At 53.1% G+C, this 26273-nt stretch overlaps 1 protein-coding gene across 2 annotated transcripts; it reads left to right on the forward strand.

Annotated features, from left to right (window-relative positions):
- Window positions 1–1328: 1328 nt before the first annotated feature.
- Window positions 1329–25394, forward strand: Adamts15 (ADAM metallopeptidase with thrombospondin type 1 motif 15). 2 transcript variants are annotated; one of them, XM_003472592.5, is made up of 8 exons: window positions 1329–3348; window positions 13613–13745; window positions 14205–14372; window positions 14580–14863; window positions 19165–19342; window positions 20343–20524; window positions 20626–20801; window positions 21958–25394. In XM_003472592.5, exons 1-8 carry the CDS (start codon window positions 2392–2394, stop codon window positions 22730–22732), a joined length of 2853 nt encoding a protein of 950 aa, XP_003472640.2. In that variant the 5' UTR covers window positions 1329–2391; the 3' UTR covers window positions 22733–25394. The 2 variants fall into 2 exon arrangements, with proteins under 2 accessions (XP_003472640.2, XP_063112168.1); XM_063256098.1 differs by lacking the exon at window positions 1329–3348 and adding an exon at window positions 3736–3759.
- Window positions 25395–26273: the final 879 nt, after the last annotated feature.

The raw sequence follows: 26273 nt of genomic DNA on the forward strand, positions 1-26273 counted from the left end.
ATGAGCCTCAGCTCCTTGTGTCACTGGGAAGGAGGGGCCTCAGGAGAGTTGTGGGCGTCTCACTGTCTTCCTTTCTGAAGCTCCTCTGAGAGTGGCTCCGGCAAAAGGCCCCCTGCCTGCTGCAGCCTTCTCTTCCCTTCCCAGCACCACTTCTCTAACCCTCCCCCTCCATTCTTCTACTCTGCCCCCATTAGGTTAAAATCACCACACACTCCCCTCTTCTGCTTTTCCCCCTTTTGTAAATCAATTCAGAGCTCTTTTGTTCTGGAAAAGGTTTCTAGGTATCAGGAGATATGGAAGGCCCATGCCATCTCCTTTTCTCCTTGTTAAGAAATGGATTCTGCCGGGTGCTGTGGTACAGGCCTGTCATCCCAGCACTCAGGACACTGAGGCAGGAGGATTGCCATGAGTTCAAGGCCAGCCTGGGATATGGAGCAAGACCTTGTCTCAAAAAAAGAAAAAAGGAAGAAGTGTATCCTGCAGAGAGGCAAGGAGAACCTTGGGGGCTAGAGCCATAAATAAGCAAGGCCCTCAGGGCTCTTCTCAAACTAGATGGAACTTACACTGTGATGGGATTGTTCATACTTGGCCTCCTACACCAGTGTCAAAGATCAAACGAGGGACTCCTCAGAAGGTACAGTGGCTGATATGTACTGTCTGCACCCTGTCCCTCCTCTGCAAGAAGACCACCTCTTTCACACCATCTACATCTCCCCAGGGGTTGGACACTGGTAAATGTCTATCAGGGGCTTACCGCCTGTCCTCAAACCCTGACTGGTAGCATTTGCTGTATAAACACTGTGTTTAAGGACTGAGTGTGGATCTCCCCACTAGGTCATGAAATGGTCACTAAGTGAGGAATTGTACATAGTGAGTACATTGCGACATTACAACATTTGGAACAAATAAATGGTCAAAGGAAACTCCACCTTGGTGACTTTGCTTTTATTTGCACAGTGCTCACGTGCGCTACTGTAAAGTGTAACAGAACATAAAACTACACTACTGTACAGTGTGAGCCACAAAAATCGTGGTACTGCATGCACTGCAGAAGGAACCCTAAGGTACTACCCCTCACCTTTCACTGTAACTCCAAATGTGGGTTGTAAGTGTGAACAGTCTTTAACAGGTAGGGCTTTAAGAATGAGGAGCATTCCTACAGAAGTACTTACTGCAAGCAGCCCTGGTGCTGCCCCAGAATGTGGTGTAGAAGGTCATGTAGGGGCCCTGTCATCTTTCCAACCTCCAAAAGAGCTCTGAGTTGCTGGGGGAAAGCCCATGCTTCTGAGGGCTCAAGGCCACAGACAATAGGCAAATAATTGAGAAGGGATGGGTTTTGAGTATATATCAACGTTGTTTTAAAATATGCTTTAAATTAATAAAGTTTATATAGTTTAATTTTTAAAATAAAGGCTATGTTAAACCGTCGGCTGGCAAAAACACCTTTAAAAGCTGACGGCATGCATCAGCCCATCCAATACACCGCTCAGCCCAGGATCAGGGCTGACTTGGGTGGGTCTGGATTCCAAAAGGGATTCCTAGGTTTTCTGGAAGTCGCCTTTCTGGCAATAGGGCATTTATGGGGGTTGAGGGAGAGTTTGGTATGGGTCTTTTAGGGGACTCTGTGATGCAGAAACAACAGGAACAAACAGCAACAGGAGGGACGAGGTGGGCTGGGAAGGGGTCAGCGGGAGGTATTTTCATTCTTAACTCACTACCTCCAGATGAAGGCTAAAACTCAGGAAGAAGTCAGGTGACACCAAGGGCAGAAGTAACCAACGTGCACCAGCACTGGGGCGTAACCTAGGGCAAACGCGCACCGAAAGCTTTCCTGCGGCGGTTTCTCTGGCCAGCCCACGCCTCCAGCCTCTGCTCCACGCCACTCCCTCCCTGCCAAGTGGCTCTCGGGTCTGGAGGCGGGACCGAGCTTTCCGGTGGCCCCTGGAGGCTCGGGGCTGCGAGCTCTGGGAGGCTGGAAGGGGAGAGAAGGGAGGGGCGCTGACTGGGCAGTCCAAAGAGGAGGGGGCCTTTAATAGGCTCGCCCAGATCTTGGGTTGCTGCGCGGCGAGTGGCTGCGGCAAAGAAAAGCCGTCCGGCACCTCCTGCCTGCTTTCCGCTGCAAATTTTCCTCCTTGCACTTGACAGCGGTTGCACTTAAGCTCCCAGAGCGCGCTTGGCTTGGAAAGGCACAGGTAGGAGGCGCGGGCTGCGGGTGCACGCTCGCCGCTCTTGGAGGTGTCTCTCTGCAGTGGCTGGCTTAATCTTCTGTGAGCTGCCGGCTGCCCCGGAGCGTTGGTGGTTCCACTGCGCGGGCTGCAAGGAGCTCGGTGCACGCTGCCGGGCGCCAGGCCGAGCCCCCGGGCACAGTGCGGCCGTGCGCTTCCCGGCGCCATGCTTCTCCTGGGCATCCTAACTCTGGCTCTGGCCGGGCGCCCTGCGGGTGGCTCGGACCTGGAGCGGGAGGTCGTGGTCCCCATCCGCCTGGACCCGGACATCAACGGCCGCCACTACTACCGGCGAGGTCCAGAAGATCCCGGGGACCAGGGACTCATTTTTCAGATCGCTGCGTTTCAGGAGGACTTTTACCTACACCTGACGCCGGATGCCCAGTTCCTGGCTCCCGCCTTCGCCACTGAGTTCCTGGGCGATCCCCTTCGGGAGCTCGCCGCCAGCGCGTTAGACCCGCGACGCTGCTTCTACTCGGGGGACGTGAACGCCGAGCCGGACTCGTTCGCCGCCTTGAGCCTGTGCGGGGGTCTCCGCGGCGCCTTCGGGTACCGAGGTGCGGAGTATGTCATCAGCCCGCTGCCCAACGCCAGCGCGCCGGCAGCACAGAGAAACAGCCAGGGCGCGCACCTCCTGCAGCGCCGGGCGGCCCGTGGCGGGGCCTCCGGAGACCCCGCCTCCCGCTGCGGGGTGGCCTCGGGCTGGAACCCCGCCATCCTGAGGGCGCTGGACCCTTACAGGCCACGGCGGACGGGCGCACGGGAGCGTCCCGGGCGCCGCGGCCCCGCGCGAGCCAAGCGCTTCGTGTCCATCCCGCGGTACGTGGAGACGCTGGTGGTGGCGGACGAGTCGATGGTCAAGTTCCACGGAGCGGACTTGGAGCATTACCTGCTGACGCTGCTGGCCACCGCGGCGCGGCTCTACCGCCACCCCAGCATCCTCAACCCCATCCACATCGTGGTGGTCAAGGTGCTGCTGCTCGGGGACCGCGACCCCGGGCCCAAGGTTAGCGGCAACGCGGCTCTGACGCTGCGCAACTTCTGCGCTTGGCAGAAGAAGCTGAACAAAGTGAGCGACAAGCACCCCGAGTACTGGGACACCGCCATCCTCTTCACCAGGCAGGTGAGTGCGTCGTCCCCGCGCCGGACCGGACCGGATCCCTCCGTGCCGCGCACCGCCCCAGAGTTTAAGCCCCACCGATCTCTTCCTATCCCAAACCTCGAAGCTTCCGGGAAGAGCCTGAGCCCGGCTCAGCGGAGCGGCGGCCCACGTGTCTCCGGGCGGCCCCGCTTCCGAAGGTGTCGGCTGCCCTGGCCAATCAGCGCCTCGCGAGCCGGGCGCCCGGGGCCCAGGCCCAGGAAGCTGCCGCCCCGGAGCCGCAGTTTGTGTGCAAGGCCGATAGGAGGCGCTAGGAAGATGGTGCTGGAGAGGGCAGGGGAGGCTGCCCCTTACGTGCGGCGGCTAAATCCTCCCCGACACCTCCTCAGAGGCTTCCTGTCGCTCGCCGCCTGTGGAACTGGAAGGTGACCCGAGGTCAGCATCTGCTATATTTCCAATGGGTGATATGTTACCCTCCCTGTGCCCTGGGCCCCTGGAAAGCTTGGAGTGGGATGTAAGTAATCACTGAGATACTGTGTGACTTGCACGAAAGAGCAGACTTAAATACCTCCAGGGAGGTTCCCTTCTTCAATGCTGGGTCTCCTCGCCCTTCTCCGCTGGCCCCGTCTGGCCACTTTCAGGCCATGGCAAGCGGGCCATGAAGTTAGGGCACAAGTTTGGAACTGGGACTGTTTCCCTTGGAGTTTGAAGTGGAGTTTTACTTAGAGCAGAGTCGGGAAAATCTCTTGCACTTTTCCCCATCCCTGTTACCAGAGGGTGACCCATTCGCCTGGCTGGGTGCTACAGAGCAGAGCAAGCAAGGTCCTGCGTGATCGCCCACCAAAACTCCCGTGACCTGCGCTCGAATCACATGTAGCGTTGTAGCTCCTGCCCTTGCTGCCGCGGAAGGGAGGGGACAGTAGTCTGTGGTGTTTGCAGGCGCCTGGTGCAGGTTGGGAGAGATCGCGAGCTCAGGGTTAGACAGATGGACTCCACCAGAAAAGCAGGGCAGCCTTTTGCAGCCTTTACCTGATAGTCTATCTCAAAAAGCTATACATCTGTAAATAGTCAGGTTGTAGGTATTGATGTAGCCGGCTGCAGTGAAGTGTTTGGATTCTTGGGATTTCTTAGATATATAGGAGCTGAGAGGAAAAGGGCCTTCTGAGAGACCTGCCTTCTCTGATTTGGGGAGGGGCTGCGACTTGAATGAGTGCCTTGCGTTTGTTTTTTCACTGTCACCATAATCACAGCATGCTGGCTGTGGCACTGAGCCCCCTTGGGGGCTCTCTTGGGCTCCTCTGTTTCCTAGTGACCACTCAGAGCTGGTCTGGCGCCTGCAGGCTGAAACTGGAGGCTTCCACAGTAACCCATTTGGCACAGCTAGTCCCCTTCTGCAGTCAAACATCCTCCTTTCCCAGTCTTCTTCTCCTCCCACCACCTGGTTTCTCTAGGGAGTCTTGGCGGAGTCTTGTTTCCGAGGGCTCATTCTTCCAACTGAGGCCTGCAGAGCTGCCTCTGCTTGGCCCCGTGCGCGCACTGCCTGAGTCATGGGGAAGCTGCAAAGGAGATAGCCCCAGCCTCAGCACACAGAGCAGCTCTGTGGTTGGATTGGTGGGGGAAAGAAAGCAAAGGCCAAGCGCGGGATATTTTAATAGGAAATGCAGCTGTCGCCTCATCTGCTACCCACGATGCCACTGCGGGGATTGCTTGCTGGCCCTAAAGCAGCAGACCTTGGCCTCTGTGCTTAGTGGTTAGGGCCAACCTTTAGAAGCAGCGCTAGGAAGAACAGACCCGCTGGGCGTGCTGGGCGTGTGGGCCGTGCGGTTGGAAGGATCCTCGGTTTGGAAGAAGAAGCACTCAAACACAATGACAGCTTCTGACTCTCAGGGGCTCTGTCTGTTTGTGCATGATGGGTACAAGATACACGACCAGACCACTTGGGTCAGAAGCAGAGGTGCCCCAGATATGACATTTAGAAGCTTTTTTCTCCCTGTAGACCTCTAAAGGGCAAAGTCAGAGATCTGAGAGGCTGTGTTGGCAGGTCTATCATCCAGGTATGTGTGTTATGCCTTGGGTAAACATCTCTCCCCCACTCCCGCCCCAGTGCAGATTTCGGGGCCTGCTGCATTCTCAGAGTCTTAGCAACTTCTCATTCCTGAGCTCCCTGGGGGAAGGTAGAGTATTGGAGGGGAGTGCAAGCCAACAGCTGCTCTTCCTAGACTAAGGCAGATGTGGTCTCCAGGAGCTCTAATCATCCAGAACAGAGGATGCATTGATCACACAACAAGCATTCTGACAGTCTGAGCAGTTTATGGAAAGATTCAGAGTAAGTTCATGCAGCAAGAGCGCACATCTGATTCTGCAGAGCAATCAGCCTCCAGGCTCATAACAGCGGGGTGAGGTCAGCCCACGATTGGAACGCAGATCTGCTGAGAATTAGAGCTTCCAGACTTTCTCTTTTATTTCTGTGAGGAGGAAAGTTTCTCTGACTTCCTGCTGCGTGGGACAGCAGGCACCAGGTACTGACAGCCGAGACTCCATAGGCCTTGTTTGCTGGGACTTCCTTGTCTTTAGGTTCAGGGCCTCTGCTGTTTGGGCCCTTTGTGATGGTGGCTTTCATCCATTGATTGGTGCATTCTCTTCATAGTGCTGAATGTGTTATTTCTAGGAACTCTCTTGGGCTGGTGCTGCACTGTTAGTGAGATGCAGCCTGTCACCCCCAGGAATGAATTGAGCTACAAAAGTCCCAGAGGGCAACAGCCTGTTGTCCTGTGATGTGCTAAGTCCCCAGGACAGAGGCTTGGAGCCTTTCTTCCCTGGGGACACCTGCAAATGTGAGCCTCCAATGCCCTCAAGGGGACCAGGCTGCAAGCAAGGCCTGGGGCTGGAAGCTGCTGGGATCAGGAAGGAAGGTTGCTTTCTGCAGGGCTGCTGGGTACCTTTATTTCCTCCACCATCTGTTTCGCTTTCTGTGACATTTCTTCTTTTGAAATGACTTCATTTTCATTTTTTTATGACTTGCAGTTTATAGTTTTCTCCCTGTGGTATTGGTGTGAGTTTACACCATTTCTTGTTTCCTCATCTTTCCGTCTTCCTCTTTTGGGATTATCTGGGCAGGGTGTTTTTTGTCTCTTCTCTCACTTTCTTCTTTGTCCTCTAACCTTCTCTTACCCCAAATTCAATGGCCTTGTCAGTGGAAAGTTCTATGGTCCACAGTGGGGCAACATCTGGAGCCTCACACGGTAGAGTCCAGTGCCTTCTGTAATGAAGAACTGCAGCTGGGCGTGTGGCTCATGCCTGTAATCCCAGAACTCAGGACGCTGAGGCAGGAGGGTCAATATGAGTTCGAGGCCATCTCAAGGTACGTGTGAGTCCAGACCAGCCTGAGCTACACATAGCAAGACCTTGTCTGAAAGAAAAAAAAAGCACTTGCAACAGGGCTGCACATTTAGTATTGAGGTTTAAAAAATGAAAATAAAATGATTATATGTATTTTGTGTCTCTTTCCCAATATGATAAAAAGTCATCATTTCCTTATGATAGGATCTCACTTTGTAGTTCAGGCTTACCTGGAGCTCACCATGCAGCCCATGCTGGTCTCAAACCATGTCGATCCTCCTGCCTCAGCCTTCAAGTCCTGCATGGTGATATCTTTCTATCAGTCCTTGGAATATAAAAGGAGAAAGGGGCAAATGAAGAGTTGGTGTTCAATAGTTTGTCATTCTTGGTCACTACGTGGGGTGCACTCCTGGAAGTGGGAGAGGAACACAGAAAGAAGACGAGGGAGGAGCCTGTTGTTTTGTCTCTCATGGGGTGAGACACTGTACCCAGCAGTGAGCCTGATATTCATGGTGGGAGATGGGGTTGAGGGTCCGAGGAAACCTATCTTTCTTTCCCTGCCTCCCCTCCTCCTCTTTGTCCTCCTCCTTCTTCTCTTCCTTTTTCTCCTTTCTCTCTCCTTTCTTTTCCTTTTTTCAGGATGAGGTTTTGTTGTCCAGGTTGGTGCTTGTTCCCTGGGCTCGAGTGATTGCCTCAGCTTCTCTAGTAGCTGGGACCACAGGTGTGTGCCGCCCGCCACACCTGATTTCTTGCTTCTCCCTTTAGCCAGTGGGTTAGGTAAGAAGCCCAGGAAGGTCTTTTTCTGCCTTCCTTTCCAGTTCTCTGTGGCTGTCACTGACCCACCTGCAGCACTTCCCCTCCTGGTCTTGACACCTTGACTTGGTCGTGGGCATGCGATGCCTTGGAAGTGGGAGCTGCCCCTGGGAACCTGCACTTGCGCTTTCTAGCAGTGGGCACTGAATGAGTCAGCTGTCTGCGGTCCACTGTCCTCTCCCTGAAAGAAGCTGATGCTGATGACACGGGTGATCCCTGAGTGGTGACCTCCTTCGTGGATAAGCTGTGGCATCGTCCAAAGCTGCAGGTGCCCAGCGAGGCAGCTCAGTCCAGTCACTGCCTTAGGGAAGGACTGCTCCCGGGGCCTCTTTGTGTTGAGTGAGCCGTTGTCAGAATGTATACTTGGCGTAGTCCTGACTTCAAGCATTCTGCCCACTGTCCTTGCAAGTGTGTATTACACTTGCCTCGTTACTCATTCCTGTGTTGGAATGGAAACTCTTGCTGGTCCCCTGATTTGTAAACACTTCTCAGGCAGCAGCCTCTGTGTGTCTCTGCACCCCTGCCTCAGGCCCCCGCATTGTAAGGGGGGTAAGTGTGTGAAAGGAGGACGAGGGGACCCCCTGCCTTTGTGGCTTAGGTGGCTTCCCTCCCTTCCTGGCATTCTTAAGCCAGCTTTGCAGCTGACAGGCCGCAGCACTGGGAGAGGGAGTCTTTGGTTCTTTTGGCATTTTTTCTTGGCTTTTTGGCATCAAGTTATGCCCTGGAGAAGGGCAGGACCCCAGAGAGGAGCATGTTTAATCCAGCCAGAGTCGCAGGTGGGGGTGCGCGGCAGGGTGAGTGTCAACACAGGTGTGGGGCAGGGAGCCAGGAGCCTGCTCAGCCAGCGAGTGAGGCAGAGACCCTGCTCTCAGCAGCTCCTTACCCTGGCTTCCCTCTCCCTCGGGTCTGCCTCGTTCTGTTCTTTAGCATTAGTCTGAGCTCCCAGAAGGGACTCTATGGGGCAGGCTGCCTGCCCCTCCTGAGAGTCCTTAGCCCCATTATTCCTGGGGTGAGCTCACACCAGAAACAGGAGGGAGCCCTGGTAGGAGCCCAGCCACAGGCTATACTGTCTAGATCTCAGCCCTCTTTCTATTTCTGTCCTCACTCTCACTTGAGGTTCACTGTGTGACCCTGAGTTAATTATTTACCTTTTCTGGGCCTCTTTGGGGCCTAGTAATGGCATCTTCCCCTGAAGCTACTGTGAGAATTAAATGTAGGATGAGCAAATAGAGGCAGAGTCCTTAGAATCCCTCTGGTGTGTAGCGGGAGTTCAGTGAATGTTGCTGTTGTCACTCTGTGGCTGGGTACACTCTCTTCACGGGATGATTCTGGAGGAGGTTTGGTCCGCCTGTAAATTTTGGCTTCCTGTTCTTCATTGAGATGTTCTTATCATTTGGGTTCCTTTAGTCTCTTGGAAGAATACCATTCTGTACATCTGGAGGGATTTGTGTGCCAGTGAACCCAAATCTCACAGAAGCAAAGAGCCTTCTGGTCTGGCCCTCTCTTTGTGTATCAGGCAGCTTTAATCACACTGCCTACGTGCTCAGTGCTGGCTTTTATTTCATGGAGCAAGCATAGCCCTCCCCTCCTTGGGGATTACAGACAGAAATGAGTTTTAGGCTGCACAAGGAGACAGGGCAGAGGTTCAGATGGAAGACACGTTCAGGGGATTTAATTTCCCCTGCTGGTATTAATACTGTTAACACTAGTGCAGGGCGCTTGTCCCTAGTAATTTCGGTAGCCTGACCAGTGAGGTGGATCTGGAGGAAGAAATGCTGCTGGGTGGCCTGTGGTTAGTGGTGTAGACTCAGGACCTTGTTCTTCCCTTGATAGCCGCAGGGTCTTGATGGTCACTCACCCCGTAGGGCCTCAGTTTCCTCCTCTGCCAGAGTAGATGGTGCTGAAGTTCTGCGAGTATGACCCTGGATAGCTGTGTGGTGGCCGTGGGCATGAGCTCTGTCTCCCATGCTGGGCACTTCAGTGGAAGTGGGAATTTGGTTACATGGATTGCATGTATTTTCTATCACATTAAAAAATTAAAGTGCTTCGTTTTTATGGGTCCTTTTCTGTCTGTAGCTGGCAAACATTGGGCGTCTCAGTGCATGCATGGGAAACAGGAGGTCTGTAGGGCAAGGAGCCAATGGGGAGTCCTGGCCACGGTGTGTAGGGAGCACCACTGGTAAATGGGCCACTGCAGTGGTGTTGGGTATGGAGGTGCCTGCACCCTGCAGGTGGAAGGAGCCAGAAGAGTTTTCCTCACCTCCCTTCCCTTCTCCTGCCCTTTCCTCTCATTCTTGATCAAGTTCTGAGCTGAAGAGATTAAGGAACTGGAATGTCTTTGAGTTGATTCCAGAAGAGTGGAGATATTTAATGCCACAACTGAGGCAAAACTGGTTCCCTGGACAAGTGCTAGGGGGCATTCAGAGCACTAAACCTTATAGTTCCTCATCTGTATCCCCGATTTGGAGAAGAGGACAGGCAGAGCTTCTGGTCCTAGAAGCAGTGTCTTCCCACCAGGAGCCTACAACCATCAGCACCCACCTTGTTTCCTTTGGCCAAGTGACCCTGGGTTGCTTGATGGAAACAGCAGGTTGCACCTGGCCAGGAAGAACCTGCAGCTGCATGTCCTTGCATTAGGGAGGAAGGACACCTTGGCTTTCTGGACCTACCAGCCACGGAGGCAGCCTCGGGAAAAGCTGATATCCCAGTGTGAACTCTTGTCCTGCTCTGGCCATTTCGGGGGAGCAGAATAGGGGTGGCAGTCTACAAGCTAGCAAGGGTCAGGGTGGCTGTTGTTTTTCTGAAGTTAGTGCTACCACTGTGTGACATGAGTCAGCAGACGAGTTCCTCCTTAGATTTTTTTCTGTTCTAAAAGTGTGTCATGCTGTTGTGATCTTTGTGTGTTTTTCAGGGCCAGAAGGGGCTGAGTGTGCTGGGCTTGGGGAAGAGGCAGTGATGCAAAGCATGTAAAACATCCCAAGTTCTGGTTGAGAATTAGCCTTTTCCTGGAGCAGGGACCTGAGGCCCTGAGGAGAGAAAGGACTTAGCCAAAGCCACTCGTTCACTTAGTGATGGGGCCAGGACCCAAGTCCAGGCTTCTAGGTTCTTGTCCCTGTGCCCACTTCGCTTTGTGAGGTCAGCAGTCAGTGTGCAGGGTGTTGGGAGCCATGGGGAAGGATGGTCCTGGAGGCTCTGCTGCCAGCAGCAAGCACACGGCCATTTCCAGAGATGATCACCTTTGTTCACTGGGATCTTATGGTCCAGAGCCCAGGGATATGCGGACCCATTGGTCTGCCTCCTTCCTTCACTGCGCCATGGCCCAAGGCATCCTCCGTTCCTGCCTCAAAGTTCCCTTTCTCTCTATTAAGAGCTGTACATGATCTCAGCAGTTGAAGCTTCCCTAGATGCTGATCCAGTAACTTCCTTGCCCAAATTTTGACAGAGGTTTTCTTGGAGGTTTCAAACTTTGTGGGAGAGTAAGTCTTTGACCAGGAAAGGCATTCAAGGTCTCCTGTGGGACTGCTGGAAATGAACGGAGTGCCCTGTGCGGACACAGGCACCTGTCGCTGACGCTGACGGCAGCACCCTCAGGGTTCAGGCTGGTCGCCTCGTGGTCCTCTGGCCAGAAGAACTGTTAATTCATTAGGAGGTGTGACTGTCACCTGACTCTGGGGAGCCAAGTTTGACTGCTCAGGTGGTAAACTTGTGAGTGCTTTGGGTTAAAGTTTGCTGATTTTCTAAACTCTGATCGCTTTTCTTTCCATGCCCCCTGACCTCACTAACTCTACTGCTGCCCACCTCCCCGAGGTCAGTGTAGAAGTGCATGGACTGACACACTTAAGCACACCCGCTCACATAGACACTGAGCCTTAAAGGGAAAGAAGCCTGAGAATGGCTGTACGTGTGCTCAGGTGCCATAGGAGACCGGTGCAGCCCTTTCTGAGTCACTGGAGAGTGGCTGAGCCATTAGCTGTCATTTGGAAGAAACAGCACCGCTTTTACAGACCCTCGATGCGTCTCTGCTGTGTCACTTGAACCTTGCTGGGCTTCTGTTTCTTGGTCTAAGGAGGTGGTGATTGGTCCTTGTTTCAGAGGAACATTGCGAGGGTTAGATCAGGTCACGGATATAAATGCACGCCCAGTGTTTGCTAAATCATGTCTATGATTAGCCGTCTTAGTTACTTTTCTCATTGCTGACACAAAATACGTTAACCAGGTTAAAGGAGGAAAGGTTTATTGTAGCTCGGCAGTTTGTAGAGGTTTCAGATCATAGGTAGTTGGCTCCACGGCAGGGTGGCATAGCACAAGGACATTGCAGAGGAGAAACCGTTCACACAGGCAGAAGATGGTGAAGTGGCAGAGTACCAGCAGCAGCTGTCTGCCTCTCCCTTGTATCCCTTCCAGGCTTACCCCCACCCTTGGGTGGTACCCGCCACACCCAGGGTGGCCTTCCCATTATCCACACCCAGAACTATGCCAAACCAATCAGTAGACTAATTTAGTAATTACATACCCTTGATCGCAGCTTCCCACACTCTAGATCCAGCCACCTCTGAAAAGCTCTACCCATGACCCCATGGGGCTTTGGAGGACATCTAGGTACAAGTCATAACATTAGCTAAGATCTCGAGCCTCAGTTTCCACTTTTGACAAATATGGACAACAATATCCCCACCTCTTAATACTGTTTCGAGGACTGAGTGAGTTGATGCATGTGATTATTTCTTTTTTCTTTTCTTTTTTTTTTTTTTTTTGGTCTTTTTCGTTTTTATCGGTACCAGGGATCGAACTCACGACTGCCTGCTTGCAAGGCAGGCGCTTATGTTGCTGAGCTAAATCCCCAGCCCGTGATTGTTTCTTGTACACTGAAGAATGCCGCATACATTAAAGGTAGCAATGTAATGTGGAGAATGTGAGGGCCACTCTCTCTACATATATTTTCCTCAAGGAGAACAGAATGTGCATGAGTGTTCCGCTTATTTCCAACTCCTGGATCATTTTTTTTGAGGGGGGCAGGTGCTAGGGATGGGACTGCATGCCTGGTGCCTGCTGGGGAAGGATTCTACGACTGAGTTACATCCCCAGGCCAACTCCTGGCTTCTTAAGGTGTTTAGATCACATCACTGGCCTCCAGTGCTCACTAAGTTCTTTGAGCTGCCCACCCAAAGAGCCTCCTTGGGCCCTTCAGCATCCTCTGGGAGTACTCCCTGTCAAAGTGTGCTGCTGGAAGCCTGAGCTCCTGCAGCAAGTGAAGCTTCAGTATGGAACCAGGGACCTGGCCTTGCATGGTGGTGCACACCTCTAGTCATCCCCGTAGGACTGAGTAGGAGGATCAAAAGTTCGAGTCTGCCTGAGTGATGGGATCTTTGCAACTTAGCTAGATACTGCCTCAAAAAAGGGCTGGAAGACAGCTTACTACGAAGGCCCTGGGCTCAAGCTCCAATACCTGAAGAAAAGAGGGGGATACCTTTCCCTCAGGTGATGATCTAATTATCCTTTCCTCCTAGCAGCCCTTGAGCTGTGGGATCCTCGGGTTTCTGTGGACACCTGTGCTCTGTGTGGCTTGTAACCACCTCGCTCTGTTTCCTCCTGGCTCATGGAAGCTGAATCTCTGGCATGGGTCAGTGCTTGGCCAGTGCCACTCTGAGAACTTAATTCATGGTTGTCCAAATGGCAGTCACCCAGCTAGGCCTGAGGCTGCTCAAAGCTGACTCTGGACGGGGACACTGTTGCCTTCTGCCCCTACCTGCCTTACTGAGCTCTGGCCAGAACCTCTCTCAGTTGCAGGAGGTGCCCTTTTTCCGGTCGGAAAGCTGTCTCTATATAAAGCAGTGGGCCTCGTAATTTAACTTTATACCTCCTAATTTCCTCCCACAAGACCTCCCTGGGTGGGGCTGGACACATTTTTGGTGAGCCACAGAGCTTTATTCCTGAGGCCTCTTCCCTTTGCCTGTGGTGATCCCACAGAGATCTACACAACGTTTTGGCAAAGAGGGCCTGGCTGGAAGTTCTGGGCCTGCCTGGGGCTGGAGTGGGGGTGAGCCAGAATGTCTCACAGGATGCCCTTTGTTCCCTTCATGTCCCTCTGTCACTGTCTCTAACTTCACCCTGGCTCTGCCTCTTTCCTTCCTGGCAGGACTTGTGTGGGGCTACCACCTGCGACACGCTGGGCATGGCAGATGTGGGCACCATGTGTGACCCCAAGAGAAGCTGCTCCGTCATCGAGGACGATGGGCTGCCGTCAGCCTTCACCACCGCCCACGAGCTGGGTAAGGCTGGATTGGGGTGAGAGCTGTCCTCCTGGGTTGTTCTGGGTTTTTGTGTGGTGCTTTGGGGACAGGGAGAGACTTGGCTTTGCTGTTTCATATTCTGAAGCCTTAGGGATACTTTCCAAGATCCAGAATTCGCCTTGGTGGTTTGTTTTATATTTTCCTATTGCTGCAGTCTAGTTGGTCAGCAGTACGGTCTCAGTACCTCTGCTGGGAGTCTGTCACTTGGGTGTGACAAGGAGAATATGGTAAAGACTAGGAGATGTGCCTCTGTCCTCCCTGAGCTCACAGTCTGATGAAAGGGACAGGAAACATGAGCTCAGGAGCCTGAGGACATCTGCAGAGCAGTCTGTTGAGAGGTGTGAGTGAGCAGCTTGAGAACTGTCCCCGGGCTTTCCAGTGTGTCCTTGGCTTTTCCCTGTTCTCCTGCCCCCTGAGTCCTTCCATGTCACCCTGCAGGCCATGTGTTCAATATGCCCCACGACAACGTGAAAGTGTGTGAGGAGGTCTTTGGGAAGCTCCAAGCCAACCACATGATGTCCCCAACCCTCATCCAGATTGACCGTGCCAACCCCTGGTCAGCCTGCAGTGCGGCCATCATCACTGACTTCCTGGACAGTGGGCACGGTGAGCCGGGTGACAGGGTGGGGTGTCCCTGCAGGGGGTGCTCCCTTCTTCCCTGGACGATCTTCTGTACACATGGGGTGCTGGCCCCATTGAAGTGGCCTTGACTGGGGCTGTTCCAGATGCTCTAGTCGCTTCTGTCCCCATCCTCTGCATTCCAGGCCAGAGGAGCCCTTTCTTCTCCTAACAAACGTCCTCGGCTCTCTGCAGGCGACTGCCTCCTGGACCAGCCCAGCAAACCCCTCTCACTGCCCGAGGACCTACCGGGGACCAGCTACTCCCTGAGTCAGCAGTGTGAGCTGGCCTTCGGCATGGGCTCCAAGCCCTGCCCGTACATGCAATACTGCACCAAGCTGTGGTGCACCGGCAAGGCCAAGGGGCAGATGGTGTGCCAGACCCGCCACTTCCCCTGGGCGGACGGAACTGGCTGCGGCGAGGGCAAGTTCTGCCTCAAGGGGACCTGTGTGGAGAGACACAACCTGGACAAGTACCGGGTGAGCGCTGGCGCCCCCTGCAGGGGGCCATGGGGCCTCCCCTGCCCTGGTGTCCCCTGGGGCAAGCTGCCCATCGGACTGGTGGTGACGGTAGTGGTGCTGCACTGTGCTTCATTTCTGTCTCTAGTCTTGTCCCCATGTTGTGTCTCGAAGTGGAGAGAGCTGAGGTAGGTCAGAGGACTCGGTGAGGCCTTAGATGGGGAAGAGCTTTGGGAGGACTGGGGCCTCTGCCTGAGCTCTGACCTGCCGAGTGTGTCTGGGCCCGGAGATGCTCATTCTCTGCCTCCACTCTTCCTCCCTCCCCCACTGTTTCTCAGTCAGTCTGTTCCGTATCTGGGAAGTTGGAACCACACAGATGAACAGGGGTGAGCAGGGACAGGAAGTGAAGCCCTGGGCAAGTGTCAGTCATTTGACAAATCCCAAACTCAGCTTCAGTCACTGTTGTGATTTTTTTTTTGGTGTCAGGAATTGAACTCAGGATCTTATGCTTGCCAGGCAGGATCTGTGCCGCTAAGCTGTATCTGAGGGGTTGCTGTTGTTTTTAACTGAAATCTAATTGAATAAAAGTTTTTCCCTCCAGATAAATAGAACTAGCAATCAAATCAGAGCAACAGAAACCCAAATGTTCTCTGACTGTAATGTGAACTTTATGTACGTCAGGTCTTGTAGGATAGGAAAAGTTTGTATTTTCCCAAGTGGGATGAAGAAGCCTACCCTTTTCTCTGACCCTGTCCCTTCCTGACCCCTGTCCCTGCCTCTGTCTCCCTAGCTGAGGACTTCATACAGAGTTTTCTATGTACAGATGCAATAGTACAAAAAGCTTTCACCAACCACCTGTGATAGGTGTGGACCAATTATTTAAAATCATTTTCTGTGACCTGGGGGTATGTGTTTTAACTAAATCTGGAAGTTCTGAGCCAAACACATGATATCAGAAAAGAAATAAAAGCTAGGCCGTGCCTCAGAGCCACTGTTGTTGAGTAAGCTGGAAACACTAGGAGGGTCCAACACACAGAGGTGCATGCCATGTGCTGTGACGGGAGGATAAGCGTGTTCTGGGAGAGTCGGGGAGAGAGATTCATGAGGCGGTGAGGAGAGGGGTGAAGGTGGCTTCGAGGAGAAGGTGGGATTTGAAGAGTCTTGAGATGAGTAGGATCCTAACAGGTCGAGGTGGGGCAGAGTAGCGAGGTGGACCCGAGGGAATTGACGGCTGGGAGCTGAGACCTGAATTAGGAAGGGTACTAGTTTGATGGCCGGGCTGATGGGTTGACACTAGCAGCTTCTGAGTAAGGGTGAGTCATGGCAAGATCCTTTGCTTGGTAAAAGGAGTCCAGGATATCAGGATGCTTTCAGATATGGAAAATACAGTCTGGAAAGCACAATCTTTTCATGTAGTTTCTGTAATTGGCTATTATTAGCAAAATCCACTATATCCTGCACCTCTTCTGAACAGCGCCTGCATCCTACTCTGTGTAAATAAAACCTGACCCTTGTGGGGCTACTGCCCGTATCACCCACGGTCAGCACACAAGGCCTGTCTCGAACCTCACAGAAGCTCAGGTATTTTCTACTCAGTACTCACTCTGCACGAGTGACTGTGTTCCTAGGTCACTCCCTTTGGGTTTTGGATTCCACCAATTCTTCAGTGCCTTCTGGGCCTGCAGTCCAGTGACACAGTTGACTTTCCACCACCTTCTCATGCCTCACTTCCTCCTATGTGAGCTGAGGGTCACTTGTCACACGTACTCTGGATGCCTTGCCCTTCTCTCTGTGTCATACTCCCTTGAATCGATCATCTCTTGGTGGAGTCCAGGGAGTCATCCTTCAGGGGCACCTGCACCAGTGAACGTAGCTGGGGAAAAATGCCAGTTGTGCTCTCTGGCCTCAGCTTCACAACCTGGACACTCAGGTGGGCCCCTGATGCTGGTCAGGAGTCTCCTGGCCTCCAAATCTGTGAGCTCACACCTTCACTCTTTTCTCTCGTTACCAACCCCTCATTCTCATTTTCACCATGACTAGTGTCTTAGTCCGTTTTCCATTCCTATAATGAACTGCCACAGGTTGAGTACTTATTACAAAAAGAGGTTTATTTAGTTCACAGTTTTGGTGGCTGAGAATCCAAATAGGATGCAGGCTCTGATGAGGGTCTGCCTGGCTGTGTCACCTCATGGCAGGGAGCATCATGGTGACTGTGTTCAGAAGGGAGAGATCACACAGACATAAACTAGAGTGGGGAGGGATCAGGCTCGCTCTTGTAGAACACTTCACCCCAGTTCTCAGTGCTTCTTCTGCTCCTCCCCCAGCCACCACCCCCTCCTCCCAGATTATGGCAGTCACTCCCAACTGGCCTGCCTACCTCTGATCTGTACTCCTTGCAGCCAGTTCTGGTAACCAGAAGGTCCTTCTAAATTTTGAATTAGACTGTGCTATTTCTCTGCTGGGAACCCAGCAGGTGTAACCCATCTGACTCGGAATGAGCCAACCAGCCGCTGTCTTTACCCTTTTCTTTCCTCTTAGCTGGTGCATCCCAGGTGCATCAACTCCTTGGGGCCTTGTGTGGCTGCCTCTGGAATGTTCTTTCTCCAGGGTCTGCCTGGCTCACGCCTGTACTTTCTTTGTGCGTATGAGGCCTCCCTGATGCCTGTGATGTAGAACCCACCTCACTCATGTCCTCCCAGTTGCCCTCCTCACCCCCGCCTGCTTTTAACCCTGTCCAGTGTGTTACATGCACTGGATTATTTTACTGTGTCTCTCCCCCACTGGCCTGTTGAGGGCGGGAACTTGTTGTACATGGTGTCAAGCATGTAGTAGGAGCTTAGTAAATATTTTGTGGGTGAATGAAGGAGCACAGTGAAGATTTTTGTACACATGGGTGGGAAGAAAAACAACACTGTGCAGTGCTGTGCACAGTGACTGTGTTAGGTACAGAAGGAAAAACAGAGATTGTGAGAGCTCAGCACAGACTCATTCATTCTTCAGCTGGTCCTGCTAACTCTGAGAGAGTAGCTTCAGCTTGTGATGGGTGCACAGGAGACAAGAGTGTCTGGCGGACAGACAGAGGGAGTGGCTGTGCTGAGGATGTGCAGCTGTGGAAGTATCCATGTTCCACACAGTCACTTCTTAGCTGGGTGCCGGTGGGTGAGTGCCTGGGTGGATGACCTGTGATGGTTTGAGTCCTAGACTTGTACAACCTGGTTGCTTCCTTTCTTGCCCACCTGATGTGTGTCCAGGAGGTGAAACCCATTTTGTTGTCATCATAAGAGAAACAGTGCAAACTGGGTATGGGGGGGCATATCTGTGGTCCCAGCACTTGGGAGACTGTATCAGGAGGATTGATAGGAATTTGAGGCCAGCTGGGGCTACATAGTGGGACATTGTCTCAGAGAGAGAGAGAGAGAGAGAGAGAGAGAGAGAGAGAGAGAGAGACAGACAGACAGACAGATAGACAATGGCAGGCTATACATTTTCTATCCCTTCTCTACCCTCTCAAAACAACCAATCTATCAACCAACCAATCAACCAGCCAACCAACCAACAAACATCCCCCCTGCATAATTTACTTCAAAGCCAAATAGAGTTTTGGGATTGTTCAAGAGTTTTCCACCTATACGACCTTTTCATGCAAAATTTGTCCTGCTTATGGTGAACCTTTCTCAAATGTGACACCTGAATAAGGTGATGGTCAATTTAATGTGGAAAAGAGTCTGAATTAGAGAGCACTTACAAGTTAAAATATTTAAGCATCTATGGCCACATGGTTTCCCAGCAAGGGCGCTGGTTGAGCCCATGGAAGGTTAGACTTCTGTAGACACACTAAAAACAGGTAGAAGTGGGAAAGCTTTGAGTTCTTGCGTAGAGGCATGGCTGGTGCTGGGAGTTTTTAGTCAGCCCAGTTAAAACTTCTGCCAGCCCCAGCCCTGAGTATTACTGGTCCCATTTTTGCAGGAGAAGCATGTGAAACCCATAGAGGTTTGGCCACCAGCTCAGACCCATTCTTGTGACTAGAACACTGATCTGCCTCACTCTGTATGCTGGGGGTGGTGGATAGGTTTCTCTCTTCGGAGTGATTTCATTTGTAACTGGGAGCAGTTGGTGTTTGCTAATTAATTGCTTAAGGTGTTGTGTGGGCCCTGTGCATATGATTCATCAGCTTATCATTTTTTTCTCATGACATATAGTAGATTGCACCCTACTGGGGGTGGGATGGAAACCTGGAGGCTGTACCAGCAAGCTTTTATATAGACCAAGGGCCTGGAAGTGGACTGGAGTCCTGAGGGGCTGTAACAGGTTCTTCTTTGCAGGTGGATGGCTCCTGGGCCAAGTGGGAGCCCTACGGTCCCTGCTCTCGTACCTGCGGCGGGGGCGTCCAGCTGGCCCGGAGGCAGTGCAGCAGCCCGGCCCCTGCCAACGGTGGCAAGTACTGCGAGGGGCAGAGGGTGAAGTACCGCTCTTGCAACCTGGAGCCCTGCCCCACCTCAGGTGAGGTGGGAGGCCACAGGTCCTGGATTTGGGGAGGTGACCCTGAAGGCCACTTTCTCCCATACCCTCCATCTAGGCTGGGGCTGCAGGGGGATTCCTGCAGTCAAGATTCCTGCCTAGGACAGCCAGGAAGTGGGGTACAGGTTCTGGAGGTCACCCTTCACTGCACTGTCTGGCAGCAGGGATGCTGTCTTCTGGGTACCTAGGCTGGGAGGTCACTTGGCTCAAGGGCTTGAGACACTATGATCTCTGATAAAACTATCTTTGAAGTAGGGATCCAGGGCCCATGAACTTGGCAAGGGAAAAACCTGCATCTCTATTTTGTTAGTGTTTCTATATAGAAGTGTTTCCTTCAATTAGAAATTTGACTTTAAAGAACTAGATGGCTTTTTCCATCTAAAATTTAATGGTTCCATCACTTAAGCAGCAAATTACAACCTCAGCAGAAGTACTTGTTACTTTGTTACCCACAGAGATCCTGGGTCTTTTCATATGACATTTCGGCTGACAAATTCTCAGGATGCCACCTATGATCTCCTTTTCAGAATTACAGTCTAGAGTTAGCAGAGTTATTATCAGATCTTATTATTCAGTGCATCAACAGAAGCACACGTATGTTTGTGTGTTTCAAAATGTTTCAAAATGCAGTGATCATTGCAGATCAAAAAAATTGGAATTTTCTGGTAAACCTGTATAATTTATTTTACACATTAATAGCACTATAGTGAAAACAGTTTCAGTTGATGGCTGGGGGGCTTCATTGTCCAGCATGCTTGGCGTATCTGTGAGGGGGAACAGGTGGCACACTGCTCCGGCATTATTACCTGTGCGCTGCAGTTTGGTTCCAGCCTCTCTAGTTCTGTTGTGTTGGGGAAGCCATGGCTCACCCTGCTGAGGGTGTGCAGAGCTGTTTAGATCCCAGGTGCTGGGCACCCCTGGGAGGGACACTGTCTTTTGTTTCCTCCCTTTAGTTTCCTGCCTGTGCTTCCTCCCTTCCCAGCCTCCGGCAAGAGCTTCCGGGAGGAGCAGTGTGAAGCTTTCAATGGTTACAACCACAGCACCAACAGGCTCACGCTTGCCGTGGCGTGGGTGCCCAAGTACTCGGGGGTGTCTCCCCGGGACAAGTGCAAGCTCATCTGCCGAGCCAATGGCACTGGCTACTTCTATGTGCTGGCACCCAAGGTGAGCCAGCTGGTGGGCAGAGACAGCACGGGGGCCAGGTCTTCGGGGAGCATTGCTGAGCTGCTTCCCTCTTTCTCCTTGCCTCCTCGGGGGTGTTGCAGGTAGTGGACGGCACACTGTGTTCTCCTGACTCCACCTCGGTTTGCGTCCAAGGAAAGTGCATCAAGGCTGGCTGTGACGGCAACTTGGGCTCCAAGAAGAAGTTTGACAAGTGCGGGGTGTGTGGGGGAGACAATAAGAGCTGCAAGAGGGTGACGGGACTCTTCACCAAGCCCATGTGAGTACTGGGCCCTGGAGAGTGTAGGCAGGGGGCAAGGTAGGAGGCGAGCAGCTGGAATTCCCCCCAGGTGTTGGAAACTTGTGTTAGATTGGGGTGAATGTCAGGTCCTGGCATATACTTTTCCATGGAGGCTGTTCATACTCTTCTCAGGCTGGTGTCACTCATTCACCCACCCATCCACACATCCATCCATCCATCACCCATCTACCCATCCATCCATCCACCCATGCACCCATCCACCCATCCATCCATCAAACCATCCATCCATCCACCCACCCATCCATCTACCCATTCCATCCATCCATCTATCCAGCCATGCATCCATGCATCCATTATCCAGCCAGCCATGCATCCGTCCAGCAAAATTAAAAGGGCAAGAATACACTGGATCAGGGAGATGGCAGGTTGTTAGGGTCTGTCTAGTGCTTTAGAGTAGGATGGACCTGCATTTAAATCTCAGTTCCCCATTTTCTGAATGACTGTGGGCACGTGGCTCAATCTCTAGATTTTTAGACATCCTCCGTTGTGGAGTGAGTATGATGTTAATATACTTCACATGAATGGCAATAAACAGGTAGGAGGCAGTGAGCAGATGGCTGCCAAAAGAGCTGACAGAGCCTCCGCTTCCTGGAAAATGTGGTTCAGAATGTGTGTATCCTCTCCAGTGGGAGCTCTGTGAGATCAGCCACATTGTACTCTGAAAGTCCAGAGGAAGAGGCAGGCAGGCACCAGAGGTCTTAGTGAGGAGCAGGAAGCATGGCAATGTGCGGGTCCAGGAGCTGAAGGTGGAAGACAGATGACTGTCTCGTCTGGAGTCAAACTGTCCCCTCTGGATGTGACACCCTCAGTTGACCCTCTTGAATGGCAATGCACATGGCAGACACCCAGCTCCCTTTCTGGAGGCTTGGGTGCTGCAGACAGAGGTGTTCAAGGCTGGGCTTGTCGGGGACTTGTAGCAGGGTAGCTGTGTGGGCATTAGACTTGCTTGGCTGGGTACATGCACAGGCTGACAGCGGCTGTAGAAATACCTGGCTTATCTCACTCACTGTACAGAGAAGGAAGCCAGAATCCAGAGAAACTGATTTACTGAAAGTCAGTGGGGCATTGGTGTCTGAGCATCTGTCTAACGTACAGTCCCTGTTTCCTCCCCCAGGCACGGCTACAATTTCGTGGTTGCCCTCCCTGTAGGCGCCTCTAGCATTGACATCCGCCAGCGTGGCTACAAGGGGCTGATTGGGGATGACAACTATCTGGCCGTGAAGAACAGCCAAGGCAAGTATCTGCTCAACGGGCACTTTGTGGTGTCGGCCGTGGAGCGGGACTTGGTGGTGAAGGGCAGCCTGCTGCGGTACAGTGGCACAGGCACGGCGGTGGAGAGCCTGCAGGCGTCCCGGCCCATCCAGGAGCCCCTGACCGTGGAGGTCCTCTCTGTGGGGAAGATGACACCGCCTCGAGTCCGTTACTCTTTCTACCTGCCCAAAGAGCCGTGGGAGGACAGATCTTCTGTTCCCAAGGAGCCCCGTGCACCTTCTGTGCTGCACAACAGCGTACTCCGCCTCTCCAACCAAGTGGAGCGGCCAGACCACCGGCCTCCTGCACGCTGGGTGGCAGGCAGCTGGGGACCCTGCTCTGCCAGCTGTGGCAATGGCTTGCAGAAGCGAGCAGTGGACTGTCAGGGCTCTTCGGGGCAGCACAGGGCCTCTGCCTGTGATGTAGCCCATCGACCAGTGGAGATGAGAGCCTGTGGGGAGCCCTGCCCAGCTTGGGAGCTCGGGACCTGGTCACCCTGCTCCAAGACCTGTGGTCGGGGATTTAAGAGGCGCCCACTCAAGTGTGTGAGTCACGGAAACCGGCTGCTGCCCCGGGAGCAGTGCAACCTGCGCCGCAAACCCCAGGAGCTGGACTTCTGCATCTTGAGGCCCTGCTGAGTGGGACTGTCCCTTTCCTTCTCTCATTCTTAGCCCCTTGTTGTGCCAGTGCTCTGGCCAGCTGGAGCAGAGGATGGTGACAAGTGGCTTGTGCCACCATGCCACTCACATCCAGGACAAGGACCGTGGATTGGGATGAGTGGTTCCTTCCTCCCTGGACCGGGCAGGAGGTGCTAACTAACGCACGGTCTACCTCATGCCCCGCTCCTCGGGGGCCCAGTTTCGGGGAGAGGCTGCAAGGTGTGGGTGCTGGACAGAAGGTGCTGAGGCCCAGTTTCCAGGGGATGTGGAGGATGGGCTTCTCCTAGGGAGAATTCAGGGACCTCAGCCCCCATCAGAGAGCCACACGCTGCTGGAAGAGCCATGGCCCAGCAGCTTGGCTCCCTCAGGTGACCCCAGGGGCACTGAGCCGTCCCTGAACAAGGCAGGGTTGTCATGGTGCTTTCAGACCCCTTTCTTTTCTGGCTGAGAGGCCAATCAGTGAAGACCAGGTGGTGGGGTGGAAGCTGAGGACAGTGAGCTTGCTGACGACTGGATCTCAGGTCCCTTTGATGGGAAAGATGTGGATGGAAACAGGGAGTCCTGGGGCTTCTGGTCTCCCACCTGGGCTCTCCTGGAAAAGTGGGCCCCTCCCCGTCTCCCCCAGCCAGGGCACTGGACTAGGGGTGGGGCTGCCACTAGGGTCCTTGGAGGCTTTGTGGAAAGAGGAGAAAGTCCCTTGGAGTCTGCCCCCTTTGTCTAGAGGGAGCTGGCCACTGCTAAGAGATGCCAGTGCATGGGGTTGGGGGTTAGGGAAGAGCTAGAGGCTGCTCTGGTTGTGGGACTGGCTCAGCGGCCCTGAGCTCTGGGCTGGGCACTGGGAAGTGACCCTGGGTTGGGGAAGAGGGAGGCAGCTCCAGTCCTGATGACTTTTTCTCCTAAGAGGGAAGCGTGAGTAAGGCTAATGCCTCAGGCTCTGCATTGCCTCAGAGGATCTCCGGGTGACCACAGCCTGGTACCACTGGGAGGCGAGCAGGGTGTGCCCAGAGGAGCATCTCTCTTGCTGCAAGCTGGGCTTCTGCTGGCTGCGGTGGGCACGTCATATCACTTTTCCAGTTGGGAATTGGGTTGTCTGTGTGCTACCTCAGATTAGGCTCTCTGGGAACCCACCCTGTCCCTAGGGACAGAGGTGACCTGGTGCTTCCACTACACCCAGCTGTCACCTTCACAGAGCAACCTGGCAGCCAGAGAGATAGATGTGTGTGTGGTGCAGGGCCATCCCCAGGCCTCCAGGCATGAGTATGGAGAGAGGGTCTTTCTCCCGGTTCCTTCAGGAGGCAACAAGAGTCATTTACCTGACATAGAGGCCTTGGAAGCTGCCAGAAGGAACTGCTGGAGACCTCTCAGTTTTGTTGACGTGGAAGGGGAAAAGCCAGGCCTCTTCTTTAGCTCCTAGTGGGGAGACATTGTGGGGGGAGAGAGCCTTTGTGGAGCAGGTTATTTCTTGAAGGCTTGGATGCTGTGGTGTGGAAAGGGAGTGTTCTGCTTTTCAGTACAGGTGGAGTCCAGGGGCTCAATGAAGAATTTAAAGGAGTTTAGATTGAAGCATGAATCTTTCCTGGGGAGAAGGATGCAGTTATTTCCTGTGGTTTCCCTCATAGTCAAAATCCACAAAGCAAGCAGCCAGCCAGCCAGGCCGCTGGTTTATGGTATTCTGACACTGGTCTAACCCAAGGCTGGAGGGCAAGAATCGAGCTCCAGCATGGGGTCGAGGGCCTTTGGCTCCTCAGAGCGATGCTGCAGATCTGCAGATACTCTCGACAGAGTGAGGAGGAGTCCTCTTCCTCATACATGAGGCTCAGAGACAAAAGGACCCCAGGGTGTGGGCACAAAGGAGCCTGTGCTCTGATTGGTGCATTTCCTTCCAGGTGAGGAGAGGGCAGGGTGGGGCCGTGCAGAGTGGGCGGAGGGTGGCAATATCCACAGTAACTGGCTCCCTAGCAGGGGTGTTTGCTGACCGTTCTTTAGAGATCATTTCAAGAGAGGTAACCACTCTTGTTCCTGACACGAGCCAGATCTCCACGCTCCTTACTGTTATGGCTCTTCCCCTTTTGCCTTTTCTTAAAACAAAAGAACCCCCCCCCCCAAACAAACCAAAAAAACCTGAACTATGACCAAGACAATTTGGGAAGTTTGTCTTGTCTTTGAACATTTCCTTAGACCAGCCAGGCTTCCCAGAGCTGAGAGGAGATGAGACGCAGGCACAGGGCTCCGGGGGTGGTGTCTGGTGCCTATGGGAGAAGAGGAGCCTTCTGGGGGCTCCAGCAGTTTCTACAGTAAGTGTGGACCAGTGAGGCCTTGGGTTTGTGATCCCCCAGCCTCCTTTATCCATCGGGTGCACTGATTGGAGAAACCTCACCCAAATCCCCTCAATACTGGAGAGGAGCTGCAGGAACCGAGGACTGTCTGAGGGACTGGATTTGCCTCTGCCTGGGAGTTGGCTCCTGAGGACACCAGACACTGTCATTGGTAGAACCCTGTGCTGTACTTGGTTCTTTTGCATTCCATGCACTGCAGAGGGATGGAACGGCCTGGGTCCTGGCTGGACATGTATACTGTGTATACAGGGAGTGGCTGCAGGGGGATGGCAGCCTGCTACCAATAAAGTCAGAAGTATTTAAAACTTGTGTCCTGTCTCTGTTGCTGGGTCTCATCTGTGCACACATGCTTCATGTTTGTGGAATATCTGTCATGTGCCTGTCATAGTGCTAGGTGCTGTGCGACAACAGTGAAGAGGACAGGCACAGTCCTGGTCCTGTGTGGCTCCAGGTGAATGGGGTTGTGGCTGGGGTGGGGCAGAGCGCAGCTTGGAAGCCACAATAGAGTCCGCACAGCGTTCCCTACAAAGAAGCCAGTGATAGTAAGAAAGAGTTCACATCTCAGTTTGTGGATAGAATAAGATAATCTGAGACTAAAGAATGAAAAGGCCCTGTTAAAAAGGGGTGGGCACAGCAGCAGCAAGCCCAACCATGGGGCTTCCAGAGGGTCTTGGGGGCTCTGCTTGTGAGGGAATGAAGTTCAAGAGAAGGCCAGAGGGGTGCATCATGCAGAGTGCCCAGCCACCTATTTTGTAAGGAGAAACCCAGTTTTCTAAAGTTTCATTCTAGCCGGGTAATGCTTGCCTCTTCCTAGTTCTGTGTTGGACTGGGAAGTTTAGCAAATGCACATGCATGCAGAGGGCTGGGATACATTTGGAAGAACATCCGGAAGCCTATGTTGGCTCAGATTTGCAGTCCTGTCTTGGAACCCCACTTCCTACTTGCAGAGGAAGAAAGGTAGATGTAATGCTCCTGTAGCGCAGGTTCAGACCTAGTGGCGCGGTTTCTAAGCACAGTTTGGAGTAGACTTTTCTGTGATCCTCTGACTTTGGCTCGAGGTTCAGAGATGGGTGTGCTTCTCTTTCTGACTTTGTAGCAGAGCAATGCCATGGAAGACGGGGGATGATTTCTCTTGAGCCGGAAGAGTTCCCCTTGAGGCCAGAGCAGGAAACTTGGACAGAGCT

This window comes from Cavia porcellus, unplaced genomic scaffold, assembly GCF_034190915.1.
Source record: "Cavia porcellus strain 051 isolate PalLab524CR breed Dunkin Hartley unplaced genomic scaffold, mCavPor4.1 scaffold_9, whole genome shotgun sequence".
In the NCBI taxonomy this organism is placed as follows: Eukaryota; Metazoa; Chordata; class Mammalia; order Rodentia; family Caviidae; genus Cavia; species Cavia porcellus.

Excerpts from the sequence above, each read along its gene's own strand:
- Adamts15 (XM_003472592.5), top strand. The coding sequence starts at position 2,392 with ATGCTTCTCCTGGGCATCCTAACTCTGGCTCTGGCCGGGCGCCCTGCG. Across the intron at positions 13,746-14,204 it reads CACCACCGCCCACGAGCTGG|GCCATGTGTTCAATATGCCC; the intron begins GTAAGGCTGGAT and ends GTCACCCTGCAG. Across the intron at positions 19,343-20,342 it reads GGAGCCCTGCCCCACCTCAG|CCTCCGGCAAGAGCTTCCGG; the intron begins GTGAGGTGGGAG and ends CTCCCTTCCCAG.